At 57.8% G+C, this 26827-nt stretch overlaps 1 protein-coding gene across 5 annotated transcripts in view; it reads left to right on the top strand.

Annotated features, from left to right (window-relative positions):
• RARA (retinoic acid receptor alpha) overlaps positions 1 to 26827 on the top strand; it is a 43505-nt gene that overhangs the window by 627 nt on the left and 16051 nt on the right. The window contains exons 1-2 of one of the 5 annotated variants that reach the window (XM_039227709.1): positions 5379 to 5484; positions 20207 to 20762. In XM_039227709.1, coding sequence (XP_039083640.1) covers positions 20585 to 20762 — 178 coding nt within the window. In that variant the 5' untranslated portion in view covers positions 5379 to 5484; positions 20207 to 20584. Of the gene's footprint in view, positions 1 to 5378; positions 5485 to 8292; positions 8497 to 13270; positions 13294 to 20206; positions 20763 to 26827 lie in introns of those variants that run through there. The other 4 variants (XM_039227707.1, XM_039227710.1, XM_039227708.1 and 1 more) reach the window with 4 other exon arrangements.

Below are 26827 nucleotides of genomic sequence, written 5' to 3'. Positions count from 1 at the left end.
GGAGGATAGTGGAGGTTGTCACAGTTTTCGGTGACCTGTTCCTCTAGGGAAAGTTCTTTCGGCTTAGAGCCCCTATCTCTGCCAATATCTTAGAACCGACTGCAAAGAACCCCCTCCCACCCCAATGTGTGTGTGTGTGTGTGTGTGTGTGTGTGTGTGTGTGTGTGTGCAGACCATGTGATTTTAAGATCTACAAGCTTTGGATAAAGGTAGCTGCGTGCATGGACGGGGAGAGATCCCAGAATGTGGCCCAGGCCAGAATAGGCTCAGCCCAGATGGCTGGGGAAGGGGGTGTGGACCAGATCTGGGAGGCCACCCAGCCATGCCAGCTCCCTGGGCTCCTTGGCTTTCAGAGCCTCAGGCTCCCGGTGTTACCCTGAAGCTTCTGCCCTCCTGCAGGCTCTCTGGGAAAGGGCTGAATGGCACCTACTGTTTACAGTGGCTTATTTTTCCCTCCAATTGGGGGCTGACAAAGCCTGCTCTCTGAAGATCTAGGGCATTTCATTCTGGTTTAGTGGGTTTGCAGGAGGGGTGTATGACTTGTCGGAGTAACTGTGTGAATGTGTGTATATTGCCTCTGAGCATAGCTGACTGGGGACGAGAGTGATAGGAAGGACTGGTCACACCTTGAGGGAACCTCTCTAGCTCTCTGTGGTGGACTGGCAGCATGTCCCCATCTGTGAACTCTAGGAGTGGGGTGTGCTTTGCGTGTCTCTGTGACTCTCTGGATCCCCTAAGGGTTGGTTTTGTAGGAAACGGTGGATAATGGAGTGACTTCAGACTTAGTTCTGCTCTTGACCCAGGAAGCAAAGTAGAGATTCTGAGTGTGAGCAGGTATGTGCATTTATACTGAAGCCTCAGTTTCTTTTTTTTCCCTTTCTTTTCTTTGTTTTTTTGGTGAGACAAAAAAAGGAATTTATTTGAGTGAGGCCAATACCAGGAAGACAGCAGACTAATGTCTCAGACTAACTCCTTCAGTTTCTTCAATTATAAAAATGGCTATTGGTAGCAAGCCCCACTTGCCTGATAGGGACATATTCATAAAGACCCCATAAGTCGATGTATCGTAAAACCCAGTGCAAATGGTAGTTTCCGCTGGGGTGGGAGTGGGGGTTCTAAGATGGGATTCTTTTCCTAAATCTAGGTCAGTCTCTCTGCTTTGCCCATCTGTGGGATGGCAGAATCAGGCAGGCTGTTGCCCCAGGGGCTGCAGAATTACCCTAATGCAGGTGGTGGCTGTTACCAGAGAGCCTGTGGTCAGAGAGCACAGATCTCTCTACCAGGCTTTTCTTCCTCTGGGGCTCCACACCTTCTCCCCTGAGCCCTGTCTCCACCTTCCTTTTGCTATTCGTGCTCAGCTCAGCGTCCTTGTCCCTGTCTCTCCCCTGCCCAGTGACCTCCTTGTCTGGCTCACTGGACAGGGGCCCTAATCGGATTGGACAGCTGAGATATGTGTGGCGGCCGAGAGCAGGCGGGAGGGAAGCCAGTGGGAGGATGGTATGAGGGCTGCCCCTGGCACTGGCCAGGCCTCCCAGGCACCTCCGTGGGCCTGCAGACTCCCGGACTGACTTAGTCCCGGGGAAGGGGTGCCACAGGAGGCTAGGAATGAAGATTAGGGGAGGGGGAAATGCACCCAGGACCCCAGCACCTCTTTGATCTTTGGTGGCCTTAATGACACCATCTCTGACCGTGACCTGGAGGCGAGGACAGCAGGTGAGAGCCAGGCTGGCCCTGCCCCCTTCCCCGTTCCCATGGCCCTATTTTCTCCTCTTCTTGTTTGGAAATGTGTTCACTTTCCCCATCCAGCCCCTTTGGCCAGTTCCCCTTTATGGTTCACATCTGGGAGCTGCTGGGGGCACCATGTGTCTGCCTCACTCGGGGCTGTTTCCTCCCCTCCAAGGTATTCCTCTCATTCACTCTCTGGGCTGGGCGCCAGGACTCCTGGGTTTCCCGCCTGCCTCCTGGTGCAGGGCTGCCCTGCAGGCCTCCAGAGAGTCGCTAAGCTGGTTTCCTTCCTCCTGTGTGGGGAGGGCCTTCTCCCTGGGCTGGGAGGTGTCAAGAATCCCAGGTGGGATGGGGTGGGGGCACTACAGCCCCTGGCACCAGGCACCCCAACTCCTCCCTCCTAGCCTCTGACTCAGCTTGGGGTCAGCCCATGCCCCGCCTGGCGGGCATGGCCTGGTTCTCGCCTCCGGGCTTCCATCCTTACATGTGGGCAGCCGAGATCTTCTGCTGTTCTTTTAAGCTTTTTTCCCATGGTATCTGGGGGTGGCCATCTAAACCCCTATGTCTGTACCCACACATTTTGGGGAGCAGGGGATTAGCATAATTGAGGCTGGGGCACTATTTTGTCTGCTCTCCAGCTGGGCCAGGATGAAGGAAACCAGCACAAACTTCCCCATGCCAATTCCCTCTGCCCTCAAAAGACCAGTCAGTGGAGCCAGGCCCTGCCCTCTCGGTGCCCACAATGTGGTTGGCACTGATTTGTCAGAAATTGGGAAGGTTTCCCTCTAGACTGCTTGCCTCCGCACTCCTCTCGGAGGGCAGGGACCGCTCTAGGATGGCAAGCACTTATGGGCAGGCTCCCCCTAGGGAAGGGGTGTGGGATGCCCCTGAGATGGCCAGGTTGGCACTCGCCCCAGGCTGGAGTCCTGGACTTGGTTTGGAGCTGGGAGTCTGTGGGGGAGAGCAGGACATGGGCCTCCCTGCCCCCCTCATTTCCTGCTCTTTGGGCAGCTGTGGGCGAGAAAGACTGCAGGGACTATTTTTAGTTGGTCTGTCCCCTGGCAGGAGGGACGTGCAGAAAAGCACGGGGCAGCAGAGGGGCTGGCCAAGGTGAGGGTAAGCAGGCAGGCGGAGGAGTGAGGAAGAGCCAGAGGGGCAGCAGACAGGGCAGAGAGGCACGTGTTGGGCTGGGGCAAGGCCTGACAGAGAGGGTCCTGACCCAGGTGGATGGGCTGGGCTCAGTGGAGAAATCCTGGGGACCCCTCGGCGGATTCTCTGTCCTGCTAGACTTAGAACCGGAAAGGGCTTTAAAGACCACCTAGACAATCCCTCCCCCTTACGGAGGAGCAGACAGGCCTGGTGGGGGGCCAGGAGGGGATGTTCCTTGCACTAGGATAGTCGAGCAGTTATCAGGCTGCTTTGGGGCCCCAACCTGGACCCTCGGCACCGATTTTTCTCTCTTCAGGGTCTCATCACACCTGGTTGTGTCTCCCTCCCCTACTGCAGCAAGGAGGACCCGGTTGTTTCCTTCTTGGCTTTTTTATGCAGCGTCTCCCATAAACCCCAGCTTGGTTTGTTTATAAGTCTCCACTGTGTGGAGAGAGCCTGTGTCCAGGCTGGAAGGAGGTCAGGGTTGGGGTTTGTTTAGGTGGCCTGTGGCCACTGGTGTGAATCAGGGCGCTGGGCATCTGCCAACAGGCTCACAGGCTTCAGGGAAGGGGCCTCCTGTCTCACTCCAGCTTAGAGACCCAGAGAGGGCCCGGATTTGCCCACAGTCCTGAGATGAGTTAAGGACAGACCAAGGATTAGGACGCAGTTTTGCAGACTCTCCACAGCCCCCATCCGGCCAGACGGAGGTCATTCTGGTTGTTTGCCAGTGCCCCCCAAGAAAGGAGGGGCGCAGGCAGAAGAGCGGGTGGATTACCAGAGGCTTCCAGTCACAAGTCAGGAGTGAGCCCTCCTCCAAGGCCTGGGGGCAGAGCGGTTGGTTGAGCTTCCGGAGGAGAAAGTTCAGGGGAGAGTTGCCGTCCCTCCGAATTTAGTCTCCTGCCTCAGTCTCATCCCCAGGGCCACCATGTTACACAGAGACTGTGAATGACGCCCCCTGGAGTTGTTCAGGGCCCTGCCTGTGGAGTCAAATGTGGTGCTTCTGTCTCCCACCTTCTTTCCTTCAATCAGCTTCAGATCCAGCTGGAAGGAGGTGTTCCAGGTGGGCTTGAATCCAACATTTCCTCCCCCACTCTGCCTGCCTCCTGTTCCTCTGTTGCCCACCCCCTCCCCACCAAGCCTGGCGCTGTGGACCACAAATTGTGGCGCAGGAGCCCCTCCCCCCTCTCCATTCAGTCTCTGTCTCTGGGGGGCTGATTTATCCTGCCCCGGCCATCAGGCCTGCTGCAGTGTGTGAGAAATCAGTAGTGCAAATGGATTGAGGTTGTTCAGCTGGTCCATTCCCCTTGGGCTCCCCCTGCCCCAATTCTCCTGGGACTCGGAGAGTTACTTAGTCCCCTTCCGGCTCCACATACAGTGATATACACACCTAGTGGCTGTAGCTAGAGCGCTGAGCGCAGGAATTACTCTTTCTGTCCATCGCTGGCTCTGTCCCTCTCATTCTCTCTCTTTTTCTCATATACTGGGCTGGCCTTAGCATGACAAATACCCTTGACCATTTATTTTCTGGCTTGGGTGGAGTGGGGGTGGAGGGGCTTAGGGAGCAGTAGGCTGCCAGCCAGAGGTGGGGGGAAGCAGGTGGGTAAGGGAGGCTGTGCCCAGGGAGGACTAGCTGGGGAGGGATTGGGTGACAGCCCACCCCATCAGGCTCTGGTAACCCAATCCCTGCACCCCACCCTCCCGATTCCCCTCCTGTTCAACAGCTTCAGCAGCTGCTGGCAGAAGCAGGGCTGGCAGAGTGTGTGTGAGTGCATGTGTGTGTGTTGGGGGTGGAGAGGGGCTGTGGGGGCAGGAGGTGCTGCCAGGACATGTTAAAGGAGCCGCACAGCCTGGGTACGACTTGGGTGGCAGGAGGAGGTGGGGCTGGTGGGAGAGTGGGTGGTGAATGATGGCAGGGGGCAGGCCGCAGGGGGGCAGGGCAGCCTAGGGGTCTCACAGAACTTGTCTGCACTAGAACAGTGCCTGGCAAGCTGGGGGTGGGCAGTAATGAGGGGACAGGGGCGGGTACAGCTGTGGCTTGCCCTAGGATGCCTGTTCTTCGCCAGGGGGCGCTTGTAACCATGGAGGACACAGCCTGCCCCTGTCCCCAATCCCTGGGCTGTGCCTGCTGGGCATCACAGTCTTGGTGACTAAGTCACTTCTGTCCTGGGGCTGGCAAGGTGCCAGACTCAGCTCTTCTCGGTAGGTGAGTCACTGCCCTGGCATCTCCCCCGGATGCAGCTGAGTCACCGGGCTGTGCCTGCTGGGCAGGTGGGCACCATGCTTGGGGTGGGGTTGGAGGGCCCATGTGTGTAGCCCCTTCCTCCCGGTGTCTTCTCTGATCTCTCTCTGGCTGTCCTGGCCCCACCCACAATCCTGAAGCTCTGGCAAGGGTGGTGTTTGCCCCATGTGCTCTGTTGAGGGGGTGAAGAAGGAAGCAGAGTGGTATTGAGTGGAAATGTTTGATTCGGAGTGAATCTTAGCTCTGCCGCTGGCAAGCTGTATGACCTCGGGCGAGGCAATTTCCTTTTTGTACCTCAGTCTCCTCTTCTGCACAATGGAAACGAGAGCTGTGCCCCAGATTACCCTTCAGCGTGAATCAGATGGAGTGGGGTGAGAGGGTGCTTGTGGGAGGAGCTCCCCTGGGGATGAGGGGGGTGGAGGGCAGCCTGGGAGGGAAAGAAGAGTCGGGGGCCAGGCTGGTTTCCCCCACCTGCATCCAGGTAGTGTCTTCTCACTCACTACCGGTGGTGCTCTTCTCTAGTAAGTAGGAGCTCCCCACTGGCTGTGAGAGGGAGGCCTTGTTTTGCTGGAATTGTGGGCCCTCCTGGGGGGGGGGTGGGCATCTCAGGGTTATTTTGTATCTACTTTGAGTGCTGGGAGGCTCTCTAGGTTTCCCTTTGGAGTGGGATCCCTGTCTTAGGAAAATAATGGCTCAGACTCCTTTCCCCAGCCCATTGCCTTCTGTGTACAGGCTGGGAAGGACAGGCCCCAAGAAGGAGTATCTTTCCTAAAGAGTGAGAGCTTACCTGTGCCCCACCCCCCAACACTCCCCCGACCCGGTGACTTGTCTCAGTCCGCTAGTCTCCTGCTGCCTCCTGCACTTTTCTCCCCTCCTCTGTGAGGGTCCCTGCAGGGTGGGGGTGGGGACCCTGCTGGAGGTCCAGCACAGCTGGAGTTCAGCTGCTGCAGCTTCAAGAGCCCTGGCCTCCCACCTGGGGACCTCTCCTGTTTCCTAGAGTGAAGCCTGGGTAGGGCTAGACCCTGGACAGGCAGTGCTGGGTGCCCTAGGCAGAGGGAAAGTGCCCCTAAGGCTTGTGGGCTGTGTGCTTATACATCTGGTGCCAGTCTTCTGTGCATGAGTGTCTGACCCCCTATGGGGAGTGGGTGTGTGGGTGCATGAATTTCTTCCTCCCATCTGCACATGGGCTACTGCTATGTCTGTTCAGCAGTGTGCCCCACAGCGCCTCATGACCTTGTGCGTGCGCAAATGCCTGTCTTCTATGTGCATGTTCTGTTTGACTCAAGGATGTGGATACATGTGTACTCTGAATATGCACGTGGGTGTGCATATATGGGGGTCCTCCGTGAATCTCAGTGTGCTCGAGTGTAGGTGACCCTATGTGCCGGCGCACGTGTTATGTGAAGGCCGCTCTTCTGGGAGGCAGTGTACCTGTGTTTATGCACATGTGCAATTTTGTGTCCATAGCCTTAGCTGGAAGGGATACTGGTAGAATCTGGGGCAGAAAGAGCCTGTGTGGGCTAGGGGTGGCTGGCGCAGAGCCCCCGCCCAAGCTGGTCTCACCACCGGCGACGCCCCCTGCTGCTGGTTAGGCTCGGGCTGGAAGGCATTGATGGGGGGGGGCCTGGGGGGGAAGGGGTTAAGCGTCGGCGTCCACATCTGGGAGCCATTGGCGCATTCCTGCCCGCTGAGCGCATGTTTGCGGATGGATCTGGACGGGACAGGGCGGGAGGGGCTGAGCGGGCGGTTCGCACCGGTGGACGGAAATCCAGACGAGAGCGCGAGAGCGGGAGACAGCCGGGCCTGGAGGGCGGGAAGGGGCCTGGGGAAGCGCTGCCCCGGCACCCTTTCCCTGTGCCGGACCTCAGAGCAGAGCAGGCTTGTCCTACTTTACCAAGGCTGGGGGGCTCAAGCTGGAGGGAGACAATCAGATACCTGAATTCTCCACCCAGCTGTGCAGCCGGTGTGATGGTGGACAGAACCCTGTGTCCGCTCCCGACCTCCTGTTCCTCGTCTGCAAAGCGGGGACTGTTGGGCCGGTGGCTTTGAGAGCTTTGCCAGCAGGGTCAGGCTGAGAGTCTCCTCACTGGGGGTGGAGGCCTGGGAGTATGACACTTCCCCTTCCAGTGGGAAGTCCTGTGGGGGCACTTGTGGCCACTTCTCTGACCAGGGAGTAGGGGTGGGGGGTTGTTCCTTAATGATTCTGCTTCCCCCCAGTAGGCTGCTGGAGGTGGGGACGTGGTCCTTCCAAACAGAGCAGGCTGGGAGGGCCCTTGTCTGTGCTGGGGACTGGGGGTCTCTGCAGATGGGAGAGTGATTCAGATCCTGCCCTGCTAGAGCAAGAAAGAGAGCTTTTCTGGCTCCTCCAGACTGGGCCAGGAGAGAGAAGGTGGAGTCTGAGAGTCTTCTAGCACTGAGGGGTGCTCCTGGGCGCCCCCTGGTCAGCTCTTGGAAGATCCAAAGGCCACTGCCCTTCTGGAGGAAGGGTACTTGGCAGCTAGAAGCTGAGGGGTTGGGTTGGGCTGGAGTTCCTCCGACCCGCTCGAATTGGAGAGGTGTTTGGAGGAAGAGGAGAGGAGTCATTATTCGAGGGAGGTGTACATACTCTTGCACTTCCGTTTTTTTGTTTTTTTTTTTGCAGATGAGAAAATTAAAATTCAAAGAAAGGAAGCGACTCAAGGTCGCACCGCTCTGAATTCCAATTGATCTTTGGAGAAGGATTATAACTATAGGAGTTAGGGGCTTGATATCTAGGGCTAGAGTCACTATATTCACCTGTATATTATGCTGTCTTCCTCGGTTGAGGTATAGGGCGTGTATGTGATTTGTGCCCCTGCGAATGTGGGTATGTGTAGTTGCGGGCAAGGGAGTGTGATACCACACACTGCTGTCTTTTCTCTACAGAGCCCCCTTTCCATTCTTTCCTCAGAACTTCTGCCCTCTCAGAATCGCTCCTTTTGGGGCAGAGGGAGGGAATTCTCCCAGATTCCCACGGTCCAGCCTTCAGCTAGGCGCGTCTCCTTTAAGACTCGCCCTTCCCTGGGTCGGTTAGGGAGGGGCGGGGGGGGCGTGATCCCGAGGGCCCGCCCCTGGCTGGTGATAGGTCGATGGGCGGGTGGAGGCGGGCCTGGGCGGGGGAGAGGGCCGCCCCTCCAGCTCTGTACCCTCCGCCCCCCTAGTCTGGGGCTCCGGGTAAAGTTTCAGCCTCCGCACGTGACTCGCCATGGCCGCTGCCTTCGCCCCGCGCCCCTGAGCCGCGGCCCCCCATACTGCTCCTCTCCCGGGATCTCGTACCCCTGACGCTTAGCAGCACCGAGGCGCAGGGTCAGGGCAGACGCCGAGCCCGCGGGCGCTCTGGACGGATTGCTTCCTCCCGCTGCGAGGTAACCTCTGCCCCGGGGATTTTGGAGAGCTCCCAGCTCCCGCGGGCACCGGGGCCCCTTGGCCTGCCCCTGATAGGAGCTGCAGGCGGGGACATGGTGCCGGGCGGGTTCAGACGGGAACCCGGGGTTTCCTGGGCTTCCTACCCCGCCGTCGCCGTGCCCCGGGTGGGGGAGCCCAGTCTGTGCGTCTCTCTGCGCCCGAGTGTTCGCGCGCAGCCGTGAGGCATCTGGGGCCGTCTGCCGCGCGTGTCCCTGGCGCCCGAGCTGTGGCAGAACCGCCGCTGGGAACTCCTACTCCCTCTCGCTTTTCTCTTCAAAAACAAACAAAACAAAAAGACTTTCAAACCTGTTTGGGGAGAGATCGGATGCCCAACGGACTAGCCCCCTCCTTTCCCTCCTGTTATCTGAGCTGCCCTGTGGTTTGGGGAGAATCAGCCCGGAGGCCCACCCCCACCGGAGCAGCCGGCTGGGGGGCGGGGCCCGCTCAGCTGGTGTCCCCCGTGGAGTGAGGGGAGCCGACCGAATTGGGTGAGCGAGGCAGTGCAGTCCCAGGAGGGAGGTCTCTGCGTCTAGTGCTACCATGGGGTTATGGGAGGTATTTGGGGTGAGGGGAGGACGGAACGGACTGGTTGTCTTTACTCTGCAGAGAGTGTCTGGGACCTGGTGCCACCCACGAGGAGGAGAAGCTGCTAGCCAGATGTGTGTGGAAGGGGGGGGTGCCAGAAAATCAGCTTGGCTGTGGCCCTTCTCTGGGCACTGCCCTATTGTCAAGTTGCTCAGTGGGAAGGGGGCAGGCCACCAGTGTGCTAGGCTGGGGATGGGGACCCAACTCCTATGGAAATCAGACAAGAAAAGCTTCATAGCCTTGAAGATATTTCTCTGCCTCTGTCCATCCTGTCTTGGATAGGATGCCCATGTGCTGGCATGGTTGGCGTACCCTCGGCACTCAGCTGGTGCCAGCTCCTTCTTCTACCAGATTGCTCTCTGCCTGTGGGCTGTGTGCACATGTGTATATGTATATGTTCTTAGAGGGCCTTTTTCCTGAGAACACTTCCCCACCCCCTGCTGCTCACACCCCCTCACTTTTGCTCCTGACCACCATCCCTCCTCCAGTTTCCTGGGTGGGAGATTTGGGATGTCGCTTGTCCCTTTCCCTGGCTGGAGTGGTCACAGGACAGGGTTGTTGTAGGGAAGTGGTTCAGTAAGGACACCAGGTCTTGCGACAAAGTGGGCTTGAGCCCCAAGCTCTCCTTCAGGGCCTTGTGCTTGATGGGGAGGCTGGGCTGGGGAAGCCCCAGATTGGAGCGGGGGTGGCTTGGCACCTTGGGGCTTCCCCCGTGGGGGGTGGCGATGAGTCTGGGGGAAGAACAAGAGAAAGAGTATTTGGAGCTGGAGGAATGGGGGTGGTGGTGGTCAGGGAGCTTGTGACTGTGAAGGATGTTAGTGCACGGGGAAGGGCTGGGACATCGGTTCTGTCTGGGAGTCTGGGCCATGTTGGTCCTGAGACAGCAGTCACTAGGGTCAGACTGGAGGAGGCCCTTGGGAGCTGAGGACCTTAGATTTGGACTTTGAGGGCGTGAGCGAATGTGTATGAAATGTCCCCACAGGAGTTTTCCCCACCAGACTGGTGAGGGCAGTGCAGATGGAATAGCAGTTCTGAAAAGACCCTGGGTTTGGAATGGCTTAATCCTGACCACCTCCTCCTATCACCCCTCAGTCTCCATCCTTGGTTTGACCCTGAATGCCCCTGCTACCATTCTGGGACACTTCTCTGGTCCACCTCCTACTCCTAACCATGTGGCAGCCTGGCAGGAAGCTAGCTGTGGGCAGCCCCATCCTGATCACCCCCGTGGCTCCCCCGCTGGGCACAGTCACCCACATGTGCCATGACGTGGTTCCTGCCACTCATCTAGTGTGGGGTAGAGGACACTGAGTGGCACTTCAAGTCTGTTTTGGGGGCATTGACCCAGACCCCGGTTAATTAGCTTCCCTTCCCTAAATCCTTTGGTCTTAGAAGCTGGCTCTGCCCTCTACGACCTTTCCCCCAAACCCACTTCTTGCTCCGACTTCTAGGTTCTTTAGTGGGGTAGTCCTCAGAACCATGTGACGTGAGGGTGCCGCCTGCTCCAAAAGAGAAACCTCAGTGCCCTGTTCCCTGTGCTTTGGGCAGCATGCGCTGGGCAGGGCAGGGCCCGACCTGGGCTGGGCTGAGGGGTGGATGTGTTTGGGCCTTTCTGGAGGTCTCTTTAGGAGTAGTGTCTGGGATCTAGGGTGATGGGAAAGGTAATCCTATCTCTGTGACGGATGAATGTGGTAATCTCCACTTGCCCAGTGTGTCCCACGCCCCTTTCTGGTGGCAATGGTTTTGGGGAGTGTGGGAAGCTGGCAAGGCCCCTGGCAAGATGACCAGGGTTGTCTTGACTTACTGGGTTTTGGGAACGGCATGCATGTGGCAACTGATACCCCGGCTCCCAGGGCTTTGGCTGCACATCCTCTCTGATGCCTGCTGTCTTTCTTCTTCCGTTCCCCTCTCCACCCTCTGGCTGCTGTCTAGAGCCCACACGGTTTGTAGGGGGGTGGAGGGTGGGGGCGAGGGCCTGGATCTCCGTGTGTGTCCAGGGAGTGTTCTGGGGATTGGCAGGATTGGCTGAGAGTGTCTGGGTGTCCGTGCAGGGTGGGTGGTGTGCAGGGACCAGGCCCAGAGTGTGAGAATGTGTCAGCGTCGGTGTGTCTGTCCCCCGTCTGGCTTGGGTGTGGGTGTCTCTTGCTTGTCTGGATCTTGCCTCCCGCTCCAGTCCCCGCCTCCAGCCCCCCCCACCCCCCAGCTGGGACCGCCTGCTTGCTCTCCCTCTCTCTCCGCAACTGGAGCCTCCCTTGCCTGTTCCTGGAATTTGGAGAGGAGGAGGAGGAAGAGGCAGGCAGACAGACCTCCCACACTCTAGCCCGCCCGCCTGGCATCATGGGGAAATGAAATAGGTGCTATGGAACTAAGGTTTCCCTGCCTTCTAGATCCTCCAACACACGTCACAGAGTCCAGGGAGCCGCCTTTTACAGAAGGGCCTTGGGCTGCCCCCTACCTGCCTGGCAGTGATGCCCCCTTCTTCTACCCAGCATTCCGCCTGCCTGGCCCCTGCCGGGACCTCCAGGCACCACTGTCAGCCCTGGGAGTGGGTGGGGGATTAGACTGCTGCCAGCCTGGCCAGCACCTGTTGCCAACCCCCAGCCCTGTAACTGGAGCCGGCCATGAAGGGGGCTACAAAATGACAGGTGGAATTTCTGCAACCAGGCACCCCCCCACCCCACTGGATATGTCTTTCCCTTCCGGCCGGAACGAGGAAAGCCTGCCCACCCCCCCACCGCAAGTGTCAACCTGATCTCATGGATGATGTCCCAATCCTGCCTGTGGGGGCAGGGCCTGGGAGATGGGCAAAGGAATGAGTTTATTGCTGTTTGCCCGGTGACCCCCCATCCCCTTCACCAGCTGCAGAGCTGGCCTGCCCTTGTTTAAGTTAACTGAGCTCTGCTGCTCAGGGAGGGCTGGGGGGCATGGAGGTTGTGGATGGGGGGTGGTTCTCTGTTAATGTTTTAATTGCATAAAAACTGGGAGCTCAGCTCCCGACCAGTGGGGAGTCTGGGTCTGGCTGGCCGCCCGGTTTGGGCTAAATATAGTCTGGGACATCTGCAGAGAAGGGGAGGGGGGTGGAGGGAGGTTCCATTCCTCCCACCTTCCACCAAGGTGCCCTCGTCTGGGCGGGCACCTTGGAGCAGGGAGGGGGATTCCTGAGCACAAAAGGCAGGGGAGAGGCGGCGGGGGCTGGGTACAGTTGGGATCTCGCTTGTCTGGGGCCAGTAGCTGCCTGAGATGAACCCAGAGGCTCAGGACAGGGCTGGAGTGGGGTGTGCGGGCTGGATCCAGTGGCTCTGCTCCCCTCCCCCCAGAGCTGCCTGAGGTCAGGCAGTCTCCGTGTGTCACTGCGACCCGCCCGCTGCCGTGTGTCACCGTGACCCACTCTCTGTGTGCCTGTGTGTACACACCTACCTAGGAGTGGCTCCCTCCCGGTCCCTCCCCCGGAGCCTCTGTCCCCTGGGTCCTACCGCAGATCCCCAGCCCTCCTTCCTTCTGTCCCTCGGCCCACGGTGAAACCTCCAGCCCAGGAATCGAGACTTGAGAAGGGGAAGCTGCGGTGGGGAGTTCTCTGATCTCTAGTCACGGCAGGAAGTAGAGGGGAGGGGGAGCAAGGGGGAGAACCGTGAGTGGCAGGCCCGGAGGGAGGGGCCATGCAACCTACCTCACACACTGCCGTAGGGGGTGGCCACCCTCCCAGCTGGCCCCCTTCCCTCCAGCTCCAAGTGGGGGAAACTTAGGGGACAGCTGATTCTCCAGGGGCTGCTAATAATCTTTATCACCCCCCCACACACACTGGGAAAAAAAAGTCTTCCTGTCACGTGGCTGTCACTTCCTGTCCCACTGTGGTTCCAGGGATGTTTGTTGTTGGTTGCCACGGAGATAGCCGCCCGTGGGCACTACCCTGGTTCTTGTGGGGAGGGAGCTGCCCTCCCCCCAGGGCCACAGTTGGGGAGAGACTTGGGGGGGGCCCTGGCTTGGGGGCTATTTCAGGCTGAGTGTGTGTGGTCTCTGATGCCCCAGATCCTCCTGGGCGCCCCCCAGACTTCTGTCTGTGGGAAGGAGTCCTAGCCACCTACTCAGACCCAGTGTTGGGGAGACTGTGACTGTGGCTGACTGTGTGAGCCTGTCCCCTCCAGCCTAGGTCGCGCTGCCTCAAAGGTGCATCACAGGTTCGTGGAGGCTCTGCTCCCTATCTCCTTTTACCTTTGGAACCTTCTCCCATTTTGTGTTCTCATGGAAATTACTTTCCCCAGGGAGCTTCTGTGATTTCTTGGGGTACAGGCTGGAGTGGGAGGAGGCGCTGGGCAGGTTGTGTGCATGTTTCGGGGTGGAGGGTGGGGATACAGCCTGTACCAGCTTCTGTCTGAGCCTGCAGAAGGCCCTGTGCTTTAAGGGGCAGGCCATAAGACTTTGTGACCCGTTCTTCCCACCCACTTGTAGGCTTCCCTCTTCAGCCAGGGATGGAGAAGAGAAGAGATTCCCCCTAGCTCTAACCTCCAACTGGCAGGCGGGTGCAGAGTAGGAAGTTCCTGGGGGGTCAATGGATGGAGGGGTATGGGGCGGGGTACAGTCTGACTCAGGCCTGGTCTGGGGTCAGAGCCAAGAGGATATCCTGAGGCAGGAGAGGGGGGCGTTCCTGGCTTCCCTTCAGTCGAGGTCCCCAGGGAGGGGTGCTGGGAGGGGATTGACCTGCTGACTCTGCCCTAGGATTCAGAATCTGGCAGTCTCAGGTTTAGGGCAGAGCTGAGGGGATGGCGGAGGGCGGAGATTGTTGTAGCCTCTCTCTCTCTGTCTCTCTCACACACACACACACACACACACATACACACACACACACACGCACTCACACCCTTGCTGTGTGCTCCCATTGTGAGAGAGCAGTGTTTCCTGCATGGTATAGTGGGGAGACAAGTGGTGAGGGGGCAGCTGCCAAGGTGAAGGTGGGGAAAGCCCCGTGCCAGGCTGGGTATAAGGACGGTGGTTTCCAAGCTGGGGGGGCTCCCCTTTGTCTATGCCCCCTTGGTCCCCTGCCTGGACAGAGGGGCCTTTGTTTGGTCCACACACTCCTGTGGTCTGGCTGTGGCTTCGGCAGGCTCATCTCTTCCTCTTCCTGTTTTCTTCCTTCCCCGTAGGTTGCTCCCTCTCCTCAAGGCCTGGGCTGCCCCCTGCCCTTTCACCTACTCTCTACTCTGAAAGAAGACCCAGTGGGTTCCAGGGGGCCCCTCAGCCACCTTGAGCTTTGGAGGTCCTGAGCATGTCTCCCTGGGGGCTCTGGGGTGCCGTCTTTGGGGATGCGGGAGTTGGAGGTGCTGTCGTGCCCACAAGACCACCATTTCCTCCTCCCAGAGCCTGGCCTGCCCTAGGTTTGGGCTTACCCAGTTGCCCTTTCTGCTTGGTAATCAGTCACTGCTGAGATTGTGGCGCGTGGAGGTCAGGTGGCCCTGCGTAGCTAGGACGGAACCTTGGGCCAGGTGGGGCACAGGTTGAAGGGACGTCAGGCCCACTCTTTTGTGACTGCGTGCTGCATCTTGAGGCAGTAGGTCAGTGGCAGCATCCAGGGGAAGCTGCGGGACTTCATCCCTCCCCTAACCCTAACCCCCTCCGAGGATGCGCTAAGGGCCTGCATGTGTTTGGGGGCAGGTTTTTAAACAAGTCCTAGCTCCAGTGAGGCAGGCCTGGCATTGCAAGGGTCTGGTAGAGAAAGAGGTGCCCCGTGTACCTGTCCCGGCATGGTCCAGGCCCTCCTGGGGTGGTGATCTCTTTCAAAGTGGGGCTGGCCTTGCTGGCTCCCTGAAGCCGGGACTCTGGCGAGCAAAAGGTAGACAGAGGACCAGAGTGGGCAGATTGTGGGCTTGTAAGGGAGGAGAGGGGTGAAAGCCTTGACCAGAGGGAGCCTTTGGAAAAGGGAAAGAGGGAGTAGTGATCATCATTGTGCCCCACACCCTGCCTGAAGATCTGAAGAGCTTGGAGGAGGGGAGAAGTTGTGGCTTTGTGTGTGTTTGTGTGTGTGTGTGTGTGTGTGTTCCTGGAAAGTTTATAAATAGTTCCAGCCCACCATTCTGGTTTGAAATCTGCCCCGTCCCGCCCCATCCCGCCCTGTCCCGCCCTGTCCCCTCCTGGTCTGATAGGGGGTCCAGGGGGTCCAGATCTTTATTTCTACCAGGGTTCGTTCATGTCCTGTGGGTCCCTCTGGGTCCCCCTTCAAGTTGAGCTGAGCTTTGTGTGTCATTTGCCTATGATTCATTGGCTGTCTAGAATGCTTAGGAAAGCCCCTGTCTCCCTTTCTTTTAAGCTGCTCAGTCCCCGTCCCTGGGTCCCTGTCTCTCGGCCTCTCTGGGACTGCCTGCCTTCTGTTCCTTGGGAGCCATTGTTGCAGAGGAGCCTGGGAGCTGCGAGGAGGGAGTCCATGAAGAAGAGGGGCTGGGCCTGCTGGGTTTGGGGACCCCTGGCTCCTCTTCTCTGGGGATAGGAAAGGAAATAGTTTATTTCTCTTCCCTTCCTCCCTCCCCAAATCCTAAAGGTTTCCCTTTTTTGGTTTGTGAAATGAAAGAAGGGAATTTGGGAAAGTGCTGTGGTTGGGCCTCCACCCACACCAGAATATCCCTCACCCACATCCCTCTTCTCAGTCTGGGGGGAAGCAGACCCTGGAAAATGGGTAATTCTCTCTCCGGGCCCTGTCCACAGACACTAGCCCTGGTTGGGAAGAGGGAAGGGAGAGCAGACACATGGCCCAGGGAGGCACCGGGTGTGGTGAGAGGTGTGGGGAAAGGGGCCCAGTTGCCCAGCACCTCCTGTGTGCCCAGTGCTGTGCTAGGTGCTTTCCAGACTCACAGGTCTGAAACCACACAACCAGTTGTTGAGAGCGGCAGCTTGCAAGTGAGTAAACAGATGCTTAGAGAGGTTAAGTGACTTGCCTAAGTTCACCCAGAGTGGCAGAGCTGAGATTTGACCCTTAAAACCTCTGGTTTTTTCTACCATCTTCATGGCTTCGTCAGCTCTTGCCTTTTTCTCTAGGTGTGTGAGTCTGGGGGTGTAAGGAATGGGCACCTGGGGATGCCTTCCAGTGGGGGAGGGATCCTGGCACCTTTTGAGAGTGAGGGAGGTCCCGGTGGGCAGGGTGCATGGCTGGTACCCAGCACTCCAGCCCCCACCCCCTCCTACTGTGCCCAGGCGAGGCTCAGTGTATCGGAGAGATGGGCCTGTGGTTTTCTCTGCCTTGAGGGAGGGAGGGTGCCCGTGGGCAGTGGAGCCGGTGGGCATCGGGCGGAGGTTGGAGGTAGTTTGTTTTCCCTTTCTTTGGTGGTTTCAGTTCTCTGACTGTGTCTTCTCTACCCCTGGGTGCAGGTAGCTGGGGCCCAGGTGTCTCCCCAAGGGTCATGGCTCCAGGGGGAGCTTCGGAGGCAGGGTCTGTGCTCTTTGGCTCAGCCCCCATCATCCCTGCCCTCACCCATCCTTGTTCCCTGGCCAGCCTGGCCCTTGGCCCATTTCTGTGACCTTTACACCCTCGCATGGCTCAAGGTCCTCCCTGGGGAGCTGAGTAACTCTGCACTAGAGTTTGCAGGCTGAGCTGAGTTAGGGATAGTGAGGCACTGATGGGGTTGGGGAGGCCCTCCAGTCTTTCACTGGGGTGTGGCTTTGGAGAGCAGGGAGTTTTGAAGTTTGGTCCCATGTCTGACTCCTCACAGGCAGAGTTGAAGCATTAAGGTGGGGATAGTCCTCTCTCCTCTGGGGGCAGAGGTGGGATGCAGAAGGTCCAGACTGGACTGACCGAATCCACCCCCTGCACCCCAGAAGCTGAGTCAGGATGCCTGGGGTCTAGAGTGAATGGCCTTATGGGGCCTCAGCTTCCTGGGCCTCACCTCAGGGAGGCAGGCCCCTGTGTGGATGTAAACCCCATCCGTGTATTTGTCGGAAGGTGCACCTCAGTGTGTGTTGGGCGCTGGGCCCCCAGGGAGGCAGGTACAAAGGCCAGCCTGGCTGTGTGAGGGTCAGCGAATGTGCCGTTTGGGAGACGGTGGGGCTGTGGTTGTATGTCTGCGGGGAGCTGTGTCCCGGGGCCGTGCACACAAGCCCTGAGCCATGTTCATTGTGTGGTGAAGCCCAGGTGTGGAGAGATGGTATCTCCAGGTTCCCTCTCTTCACGTGCGTGCCCGCACACACACAGGCCGGGGCGCGCAAGCATGCTCTTGCCCACCCAGATGCTTTCCATAGACCTGAATGCGTGAGTTTCTGAGGGAGAGAGAGAGAGTGTGTGTGTGTCTGACTGTCAACCCTGATGAGGCTCAGCCAACCCCTCCTTCCCTTGCCTAGCTCTCTCAGCTTGAGAGTTCCCTTTGTGTGGGGCCCCACAGGGGCGTGGGGGGGCTGGGGTGGCAGCTGGCCCAATGGGTGGGGCCCCTGTTCCTCTGACGTCAGCCTTCTCAGCCTGGGAGGGAATCAGTAGGGGCCTGGGGAGGGAAGGGGGTACCTCATTCAGGAGTAAGGAGAGAGGCCTTATGGTTGCCATAATTAGCACCAGTAAAAATCGTGGTCATTACCAATGTCCAGATTTCACTCCTGGGGGAGCTGCCCCCTCCCTAGCGAGTACCTGTCCCCCCCCCCCAGCCTGGCCCAGCTGGGCCCCAAAGTCCTGGCCTTGTCCACGGTGGCCTTGGCAGGAACTCCCCCATCCCAGGCATGGTCCTCTGCCAAACGCTGGCCATGTGCATGTCCCCTGGGCTCCAGGTCTGCACCTGGAGCCTGGAGCTTAGAACGTGGAATGGCCTAGGCTTGGTGGGGGAGGGGGCGAGGAACAGGGGTTGGCAATGGAGGCAGTGCTTCGTTTGGGTCTTTGTGGCCTTGTTTCTTTCCTTTTTCCTTTCTTCTCTTTCCTTTTCTCGTCCTTCCTTCTTTGTTTAATATTTTTTATTTTTAATTAAACTCCACCCCCAATGTGGGGCTCCAACTCATGACCCCGACGTCAAGAGTCACATGCTCTACTGACTGAGCCAGTCAGGGGCCCCTCCTTTCTTCTTTTTTAACAGCTTTATCGAGATATAATTCATATACTGTAAAATTCACCCATTAAAGTGTACACCACAGTGGTTTTTGTATACTCAGAGTGGTGCGAGTATCCCCACCATCAATTTTAGAAAATTTTCATCACTCTAAATAGACACCTGTTAACTATCAGCAGTCACCTCCCATTTCCTTCAAACCTACCCCCTAGCCCCTGGTGATTGCAGTCTACTCTCTGTCTTTATAGATTTGCCTATTCTGGGCGTTTCATATCAATGGAATCATCGGTACGTAGCCTTTCAGAACTAGCATAACTGTTTTCATGTTGTGGTAGTGTATGTCAGTACTTCATTCCTTTTTCTGGCAGCATAGTTTGCACGTGGATGGACATTGTGTCCATTCATCAGCTGATAGACATTTGGGTCCATTCTACTTTAAGGCCATTGTGAGGAATACTGGTATGAACGGTCCCGGAGTACAAGTTTTTGTGTTAACTTACGTTTTCATATCTCTTGGGTAGATACCTAGGAATGGAATGCTGGATCATAAGGTAACTCTGTTTAACTTTTTGAGGAACTGCCACATTGTTTTCCAAAGCGGTTGTACTATTTTACATTCGCTCCAGCAGTGTGTGAGGGTTCCAATTTCTCCAGCATCCTTGCCGGCAACTTATTAGTCTTTTTCATTATAGTCATCTTGGTGGATCTGAGGTCTGAGGTGGTATCTCATTGTAGCTTTATTATTTATTTATATGCTTATTTGAGAGAGACAGAGCATGAGCAGGGGAGGGGCAGAGAGAAAGGGAGACACAGAATCGGAAGCAGGCTCCAGGCTCTGAGCTGTCAGCACAGGGCCTGATGCAGGACTCTAACTCACGAACCACAAGATCTTGACCTGAGCTGAAGTTGGATGCTCAACCAACTGAGCCACCCAGGCGCCCCTCATTGTGGTTTTAACTGGCTCTTTCCTTTTGTCTTTTTTTTTTTGTCCTTGCATATATACAATGCCATACGTATGCCATATATGTGTGTATATGTATTTTTATATAAATATGTCCATGTCCCTGTATTTATTTATGTAGTTCCTATACCCCAGGTGGATTTGATTGGAAGCATTCTCTTGTGGATGCTTCTCTCTTCCCCCTTTCTCTCTTTGCCCTCGTTGCTGCCTTTCTGTCTCTCTGTGTCATGGAATCTCTGGGTTCATCTCTTTAACTCCCCATGGTGTTATCTGTGCATGTCCTTCCGATTCCAGCTGTTCAGACAGGGTCTGGATCTGTATACACACATGGTGGGGGGCCATCTGGTCCTTCCCCTTGCGCCCACCTCCCACCCCATCCAGGCATGTTGCTTTTGCTGACCAAGTATGTGGGTGAACTTCGAGTTCGTCAGTCTCCCTTACCCTTTCATTTCCCTGGGGGTAGGGATGACCCGGGACAGTCCCTGCCCTTCTTCCACACTGGCCATCCCCGGCCCATCATGCTGGTAACCTTTGGAGGTGATACCCAGGAGTCCTTGGTTCCCATTTCCCTATTTGTGTGTATGTCAACAGGCCTCCTCCCTAGGCCTGTGGGGCAAACCCATCTGGGGTGCTGGGGCTTGGAATTTGGGGGGAAGTGGTATAAGAGGGGCCCCCTGGCCTAGGAGTCATTTTTCTGAGAAGTGCCAATGCTTTAGGGAAGCGGCTTTTCCTCCCCACCCTCCTCCCCTCAGGCACACGGTTCTTTGTATCTTGACCTCAGGTAACCCACACTGGGGGGAGGAGGAGGGCCGGCTGCTGGCCTCTGCCACAGGGATCCTCTGGGGTGGCAGACCCTGACCTTTCCGCTCAGGACTGTGGGTGAGAGGCCCTTTGTGGCTCTGGGCTCTGTCCTTGTCTCCCCAGCCTGGCTGTGCTACCCTGCCACCCCCAGCAGTGTCTGGGCCCTGCTCCCGGGCTGTCTCTGCCAGCCAGGCATGGTGCCAACTGTCTGCTCAGCCGGGTGCCACGGGAGAATCTCCGGCCGCCCAGGTTGGGGAGCTCCACGGGGAATGCCCGTGTACCCGCTCCTCAGTGCCCACTCACCTGTCTCTCCTTTTTCTGCAGTGCCACAGAACATGGCCCCCCCAGCCGCCTAGCCAGGGCCCATCTGGGAGAGGCATCCTCTTCAGTGTCCTGAAGGCCAGCTCCGGACCTTCCCAGAAAAGTGTCAGCTCACAGAACTGCTTGACCAGAGGACCAGCTCTTGGGACCTCCCCCAACCCACGCGCCCCCCTCTCTCTAGCAGGGGGGTGGTGGATCCAGGAGGCTGAGATTAGCCTGCTGGCCTTGGACAGAAGCTCCAGGACAGGAGGGGGGCAGGGTGGGCCGACCACCCAGACCCCCGCTGGGCCCAGGCCCCATGCCCCGAGGAGGGGCAGCCTGAAGCCCCTCGGAGCCTCCTGCCAGACTGTCTGCCTGCCCTTCTGACTGTGGCTGCTTGGCATGGCCAGTAACAGCAGCTCCTGCCCAACACCTGGGGGAGGGCACCTCAATGGGTACCCGGTGCCCCCCTACGCCTTCTTCTTCCCGCCAATGCTGGGTGGACTTTCACCGCCAGGCGCCCTGACCACTCTCCAGCACCAGCTTCCAGTCAGCGGCTATAGCACACCATCCCCAGCCAGTAAGTGGGGTGGCGGGAGGCTTGGCGGGAGGGGGCTGTGGAGGGCAGCAGGCCTCCAGGCACATCTGTTCTGCGCGTCTTCTCTAGATGAGGGGGACTGTCGTTGGCGGGGGGGGGGGTGGCTCAAGGATGAAAGACTCACAGGCCGATAACAGTGGTTGTTGTGATGTTGGGGGCGGCTGAGGGAGAGATGCAACAGTGCCGTTCCTCTCCTGGCGCCCTCTCCTGTGCTGTGCTGTTGAGGGCCTTATAAATAGCTCCCAGAACTGGACACAGAGGCCGGAGGCGGGTAAACAAACCTCTCGACATTTGGTGGAAATGGCAAGTCTCCTGAGAGTGGCACCCCACCTCCGTCCCACCCCTCTGAGGGAAAGAGCTTGAGTGCGCAGACTGCCCGGGAGGCTGATGACCCCTCCCTCCCCCCTCCCTGCCAGCTCCACCCACGGTTGCCTGGTGGCCAGGGCCGCTGTCCCAGGAGGGGGCACCCGGCCTGGACTCTGGCTGTGCACGCCTGCATGCTCTTGGCAGGGCCCGTGTTTTCAAGCTGACTCCACCCCCTGCCATGGGGGTCGCCTGTTGGCTGGACGGGGGTCTCGGTACCCTTCCCCGGCTGGCCGAGCCAGGTAGTGGGAGGTGGCAGCAGCTATGGCCAGCTGGCGGAGTCCAGGCCTCGGGCCTGCCAGGCCGCTTACAGTAACTCTGGCCCCCAGGGCCCAGCTGGGCACCAGGCCAGGGCTCAGGGGGAGGAGGGAGGGAGCAGGGGCCTGGCCTGGGGCGGGAGGGGCTGGAAGCAGCAGAATGGCCCGTGGACGGCTGGCTGGTCGGTCAGCTGCTGACCTGGGAAACGTGTCCCACCTCTCCTGGCGGGCGGGGACCGAACCCCCTGCCCCGGGCACCCACTGCCCCTCCCACGGCCCCTGGCAGGCTGCCTGGCACCACTACCCTGTGTGCCCGGCTGGGCTGGGTCAGTGCCCCCTTCTCAGTGTGGGGGCAGCACGCTCTCGCCGGAGCCAGGGAGTCTCTTTGTCCCTGGGGCAGGCCCTGGCCGGGCGCCTCGCTGCCCGCACTGGCCGTCTGCCCACCGCCACCACCGCTTCCTGGACCTCCTCCTCTGGCTCCGCCACGGCCCCTCCCTCCCGGGCCCCACCGGCTGCCAGAGCAGGGGCTCCGTGTCTGCTCCTACACGCTCCCCCTCTTTCTGGCCTGGGACCAGAGGGCAGGCAGATACTCCCTCAGTTTCCACTGCAATGTCATTCATACTCCACCTTCTGTTTCCTCCTTTTCTTAACTGTCCTCATACGGCAGTGGCACGGCGACCTGGAGTTGGGGGGACTCCGACTTTGGCCTAGTCTTCCAGCCCATGCTAGGTGGCCAGGGGGCCCAGTCTCTGGGTTCAGGGCTGCTGGGGAATGGAATTGGGGTTGTGGGCAAGTCTGTGGTTCCTTTTGTCTGCAGACACTGGAATTCGTATTCTTGGCGGGAGTAACTGGAGTGTCTGCTCCCTGCCAGGGTGGGATTTTCTAGGGAGGGACAAGTGGGGGGCTTGCAACCTGGTGCCTGGGGGTAACTTGTCCTTCTCCAGGTGATAGGAACAGAGCCCCAGGCCCTGCTCAGAGTTGGAGGTGGCCTGGGTGGCCTGGGTTCGTGCCCATCTCGTATCAGACAAGCAAAGAGCAAATGCTGTGTCCTCCTCTGAATGTTGCAAGCTTCTTCCTCTTTCTTAGAGGTGGGTGGGGAGGGCTTCCGGGTCCCCCACTTCCCACCCTGGTAACCTTCTCCCCCCTGGGTGGGGTGCCCACATTTTGGGCAAGTAGAGCCTTCTCTGGCTTTCCCCACCCAGGTTGGGCAATGCTCCTTTCCTGCCCCCTCCCTCTGTGAGCCTGTGGGTTTCCCAGCCCCTCCCCTCTTCCTAGTAAACAACAACTTCTCTTCCTACCTAGACCCCCAGCTTCTGAGCTTTCCCCTGACCTTCTCCTTCTCTGGGACCAGTGGTGTAGCCATGGGCTTCAGGGAGCCAGGCATCCCCCTCCTTCTTGTGCAGGGCTGGCTGGCCTGGTGACCCAAGCTCCTCCGCCCCGGGTAGTGAAGCGTGACAGATCAAAATTCATATGTGTTGGAGATGGGAGGCAGCCTCATTTCTCTGCTCTCCCTGCCTTGGGGCTGGTGCCAGGGGTCAGGCAGTTCCTAGGAGAGGTAGACATTGGTGGCCCCCATTCCTGCAGACAGCAATGGTCACCCTTTTTGTAGGAAACCTCAAATGGGAGGTTCTTTCCTCCCATTTCCCACCAACAAAGGTGTTTGCGTAGTCCCCCTTCCCTTCCCATGTGACTCGGAGACTGGACCTTGGGTGTCTTGGGTGGGCCCTTCAGAGACCCCGGTGGCCTATGGAATGACAGGTCTGGGTCACTGTTGGGGAAGGGGTATTTCTCTTACTCCAGTCAGGGAGTCAGAGTGGGAGGCCCCAGAGATGGGACAGGATTCCCTCCCCACCTCCCCAGAGCTGCTGGGGCTTGATCTCTGAGGACTGATACTTACTATAGAGGGTTGGGAGTCTGTGTGCATTGTGGGGAGGGTCAGGGTTGTGTGTGTTTTAGGGGTGGGGGTGGGGTCAAGGCTGAGTGTGTGTTGGGAAAGGGGTTAATGGCTCGTGTGTATGGGGTGAGAAGGTCAGAGCTGAGTGACTTGGAAGAATCAAATCCAGAGCTTGGGGGGAGGGGTGGTCAGTCTGTGTGCTGGAGGGGGCGGTGACTTAGGGCATAGAGTGTTTAAAGGGGAGAGGTCTGTGGATTGTACTGTGTGTCTGGGGAGGTCAGGGTCTCTTCTTATCGCCCATCTAGGCTGGGGGGAGGGGAGCGGGGAACCAACCTGCCCTTTCTGTTGCTCACTGCAGGAATTCCGTGCAGGCTGTGCAGTAGGTAGTGGAGCTTGAGTTCTGGCTTTGCCACTTGCTACATGTGATGACCTCTCTGAGCATGTTTCCTGGCCTGTAAAACAGGGATATTACCAGAACCTCCCTCAAAGGCTGAGATTAGGCAAGATCGCCGACGTAATGGTAATGTTCTCAGCTCTGCGTCTGCTTGTGGCATCCTGTCGTCTGCATCCTTGCTGTCTCCTGCGTGGTACCGTTACCATGGTGAAAGGGGGACCCAGGCCCCTTCTAGGTGGAGGAGTTGGAGAGAACTGGATGCTCATATCTGTGGAGCACCTACCTACTATGTGCCCCAGACTTTGTGATGCTGGGAGAGGGTCATTATCCCCATTTGCATTTGAGGAACTCTTAAGTGATTGGGTTAAGTGAGCCTTAAAGCTGACCTGTTTTCCACCATCCAGATAGGCAGCTGCAGGAGGGTATCGTGGTGGGCACTCCTGGGTCAGGAGAGGGGGGAGGGGTCCCTCAGTGCCAATATTGAAACCCCCTTCTCCTATGGCTGAGTCCCACTTCTGCCCCAGACCTCCTGCTTTCCCCCAGTAGGGGGCGTCGGGATGGCAGCCAAGCCACACCCCCTCTTCTGTGTTTTGGATCCTGAAGGCTGGAGGGAAAGAGCCCTAAGAGGCCCGGGCCAGATCTCCATCCTGTCCTGGAAACTGCTGATACAATCTGTTCACACCCATCCCCACCCCCGAATCTGCCTGCTGCAGCCCACAGGAGTTTGCAGAGCTCAGTAGGCAATCCTCCCGCCCCCCCCCCCCCCTCCAGACAGACACTGTAGGAACAGAGTGTATTCTTATTTTGTTTCAATTTGTAGGGTAGGGGCAGGGAAGTTGGAAGCAATCGGTAGAGGAGCTAGAGATGAGAACCCCAAAAGACCCGGTCAGGTCTTTTCCTTTCTGTCCACATGTTCATAGTGTGTGTGCCCGGAGACTGGGGAGACCGAGGAGGGGGTGAGCCCCTCTTCCTCTCCTCTGCCACTCCCTTCCCTTAGTCTCTGCCTCCCACCCTCCCTTCCGTCCACTCTTTCCCTGGACAATAAGAGAGACCGCCCAGGGAGAGAGGGTATTGCTAGCAGTGCCTTTCCAGGGGTCCAAAATGCAGAGTCAGCCAAAAGATTGTTGGAAGGGATTTTGAATGAAAACGGGGCCCCTCACCTTTTATCTGGGAGCAGTGATAATGCATGGGCTCCCTCAGGCAGGACTCAGGGATACACCGGTGCAGGCTAGGACTACCTTTAGGGGGTAGCATCTGTAGAAAGAGGAAGTGTTTCCCTTCTGCAGATGACTTTGGGGCGGTGCCCACACAGCCTCCTTCCTCCTACTCCTCCATGGAGTCGGGCACAGCCAGTGGAGCTGGGTGTCTCAGGGTAGACAGGTTAGGTCGGCCCTGGCTAGATCAGAGATAAAGGCTCTCTCCTCCCCGTTTTTTTTTTTTTTTTAATGTTTTTTTAATTTATTTCTAGGAGAGAGAGAGAGGGAGAGACAGCGTGAGCAGGGGAGGGTCAGAGAGTCACAGACTCTGAAAGAGGCTCCAGGCTCTGAGCTGGCAGTCAGCACAGAGCCCGACGCGGGGCTCGAACCCACGAACCGCAAGATCATGACCTAAGCTAAAGTCGGACGCTTAACCGACTAAGCCACCCAGGCGCCCCTCCAGCCCGTTTTGACTTCTGGGTTGCTGAGAACCTCAACCAGCCCACAGACCAAGGTACTGTGGGCAGAAATCTTAAAAAAGACTGTTCTTCCTGTGCGGCCTTGGGCAGGTCACCCATCCTCTCTCTGAGTCTGTATCCTCCTCTTTAAAGCAAGACTCCTAATGTGTTCCCGGCTGGCTGAGTTGATATGAGGCCATGGTGACCTGTTGGCTGAGGAGCCCGGGTGAGCTTCAAGTATCCTGCCAGAGCAGTGATGATGAGGTGGGTGGAGTGGGGTCATTGTGTTTGGGGATGGCCACCCTATACCGGGACCCCATGTCTGGCTCCAGGCCTCATGCTTTTCTGTTTGTTATCTCCTCCAGATGGGGTTGGGGACAGGAGGGGGCATGGAACAAGTAGGGGCCCGTTCAGTTCAGACCACACGTGCCGAGGGCCCCCTAAACACCCAGTCCTGGAGGCGCTATGGGGAAAGTCACAGAGGAGCAGCAGAGGAGGCCTGGGTAGCTGTGTCTGGAGCCCTCCATCGGCCGCCAGAACCTTCCTTTTTTCCCTCTTCTTCCCGTGCCTCATGCCTCAGGACACTGTGTTCTTCTCTGACATGCTTCACGACCTTGCTGTTGCCCAGAACAGGTATCTCACCTGGACTTCTTTCTGGACTTTCTCCAGCTCCAGAAATTCTCTCCATCCTTTAAGGAACATCCTGAATGCTGCCTCTTTCCAGAAGCCTTCACAGGTGTCTCCCATTCCACGCTGCACTGTCCCACCTTTGAATTCCTGTGCGTCCTTATTTTTTCTTATAGAACACTCCTCTCTGTACCACGAAATGACTTCTTTCCGACCAGTTCCTGCCGTGAGCTGTAATCATTTGGGAGCTCTTTTCCCAGTTACTGGGTCTTTGATGGCAGGGACAGACTCAGATCCCTTAGAAGCTCGCAGCAGTGAACACAGAGCCCAGCACATAACTGGTGCCCAGGAGCTATGTCATTTGGGAGGAAAGATACCAAGGGCTGTGGAAGCAGTCTGCCCTCTTCCCCAGCACTCAACACTGCCAAGGCTTGCATATGTGCCCCAGACCCCAGCATTCCACCTGCAGCCCAGACTTCACTTAGGTGGGATGTCACTTTGGAGCCCCACAGCCACCTGTCCACCAGACCAGTAGATGACTGTACTTCACAGTCTCGGGAACTTGGCTGTTGCAAAGCCACACACCAGAGTGCTCACTGCTACCTCCCCCTGCCCTTTTATGCTCCCTGGACTATTGTAGCAGCTACTAACTGGTCTCTCTTGCCCTCCTACAGTCCATTCTTCACAGAGCTGCTAGAAAGATCTTACAACACTGTAAATCAGATCTTGCCTCTCCTCTGTTTGGAAGCTTTCTGTGGCTTCTCCTTGCATTTAAGAGAAGATCCCAAACAGGCGCACCTGGTCTGGCCTCAGCCCACCTCTCCAGCCTGGTCTTGTGTCTGTTTTCCTCTTGAATTT

This window comes from Hyaena hyaena, unplaced genomic scaffold (genome assembly GCF_003009895.1).
Source record: "Hyaena hyaena isolate Hyena2069 unplaced genomic scaffold, ASM300989v1 scaffold_29, whole genome shotgun sequence".
Lineage (NCBI taxonomy): Eukaryota > Metazoa > Chordata > Mammalia > Carnivora > Hyaenidae > Hyaena > Hyaena hyaena.
Note: the sequence above shows the minus strand (reverse complement) of the source record. Positions and strands in the feature narration are given on the sequence as shown.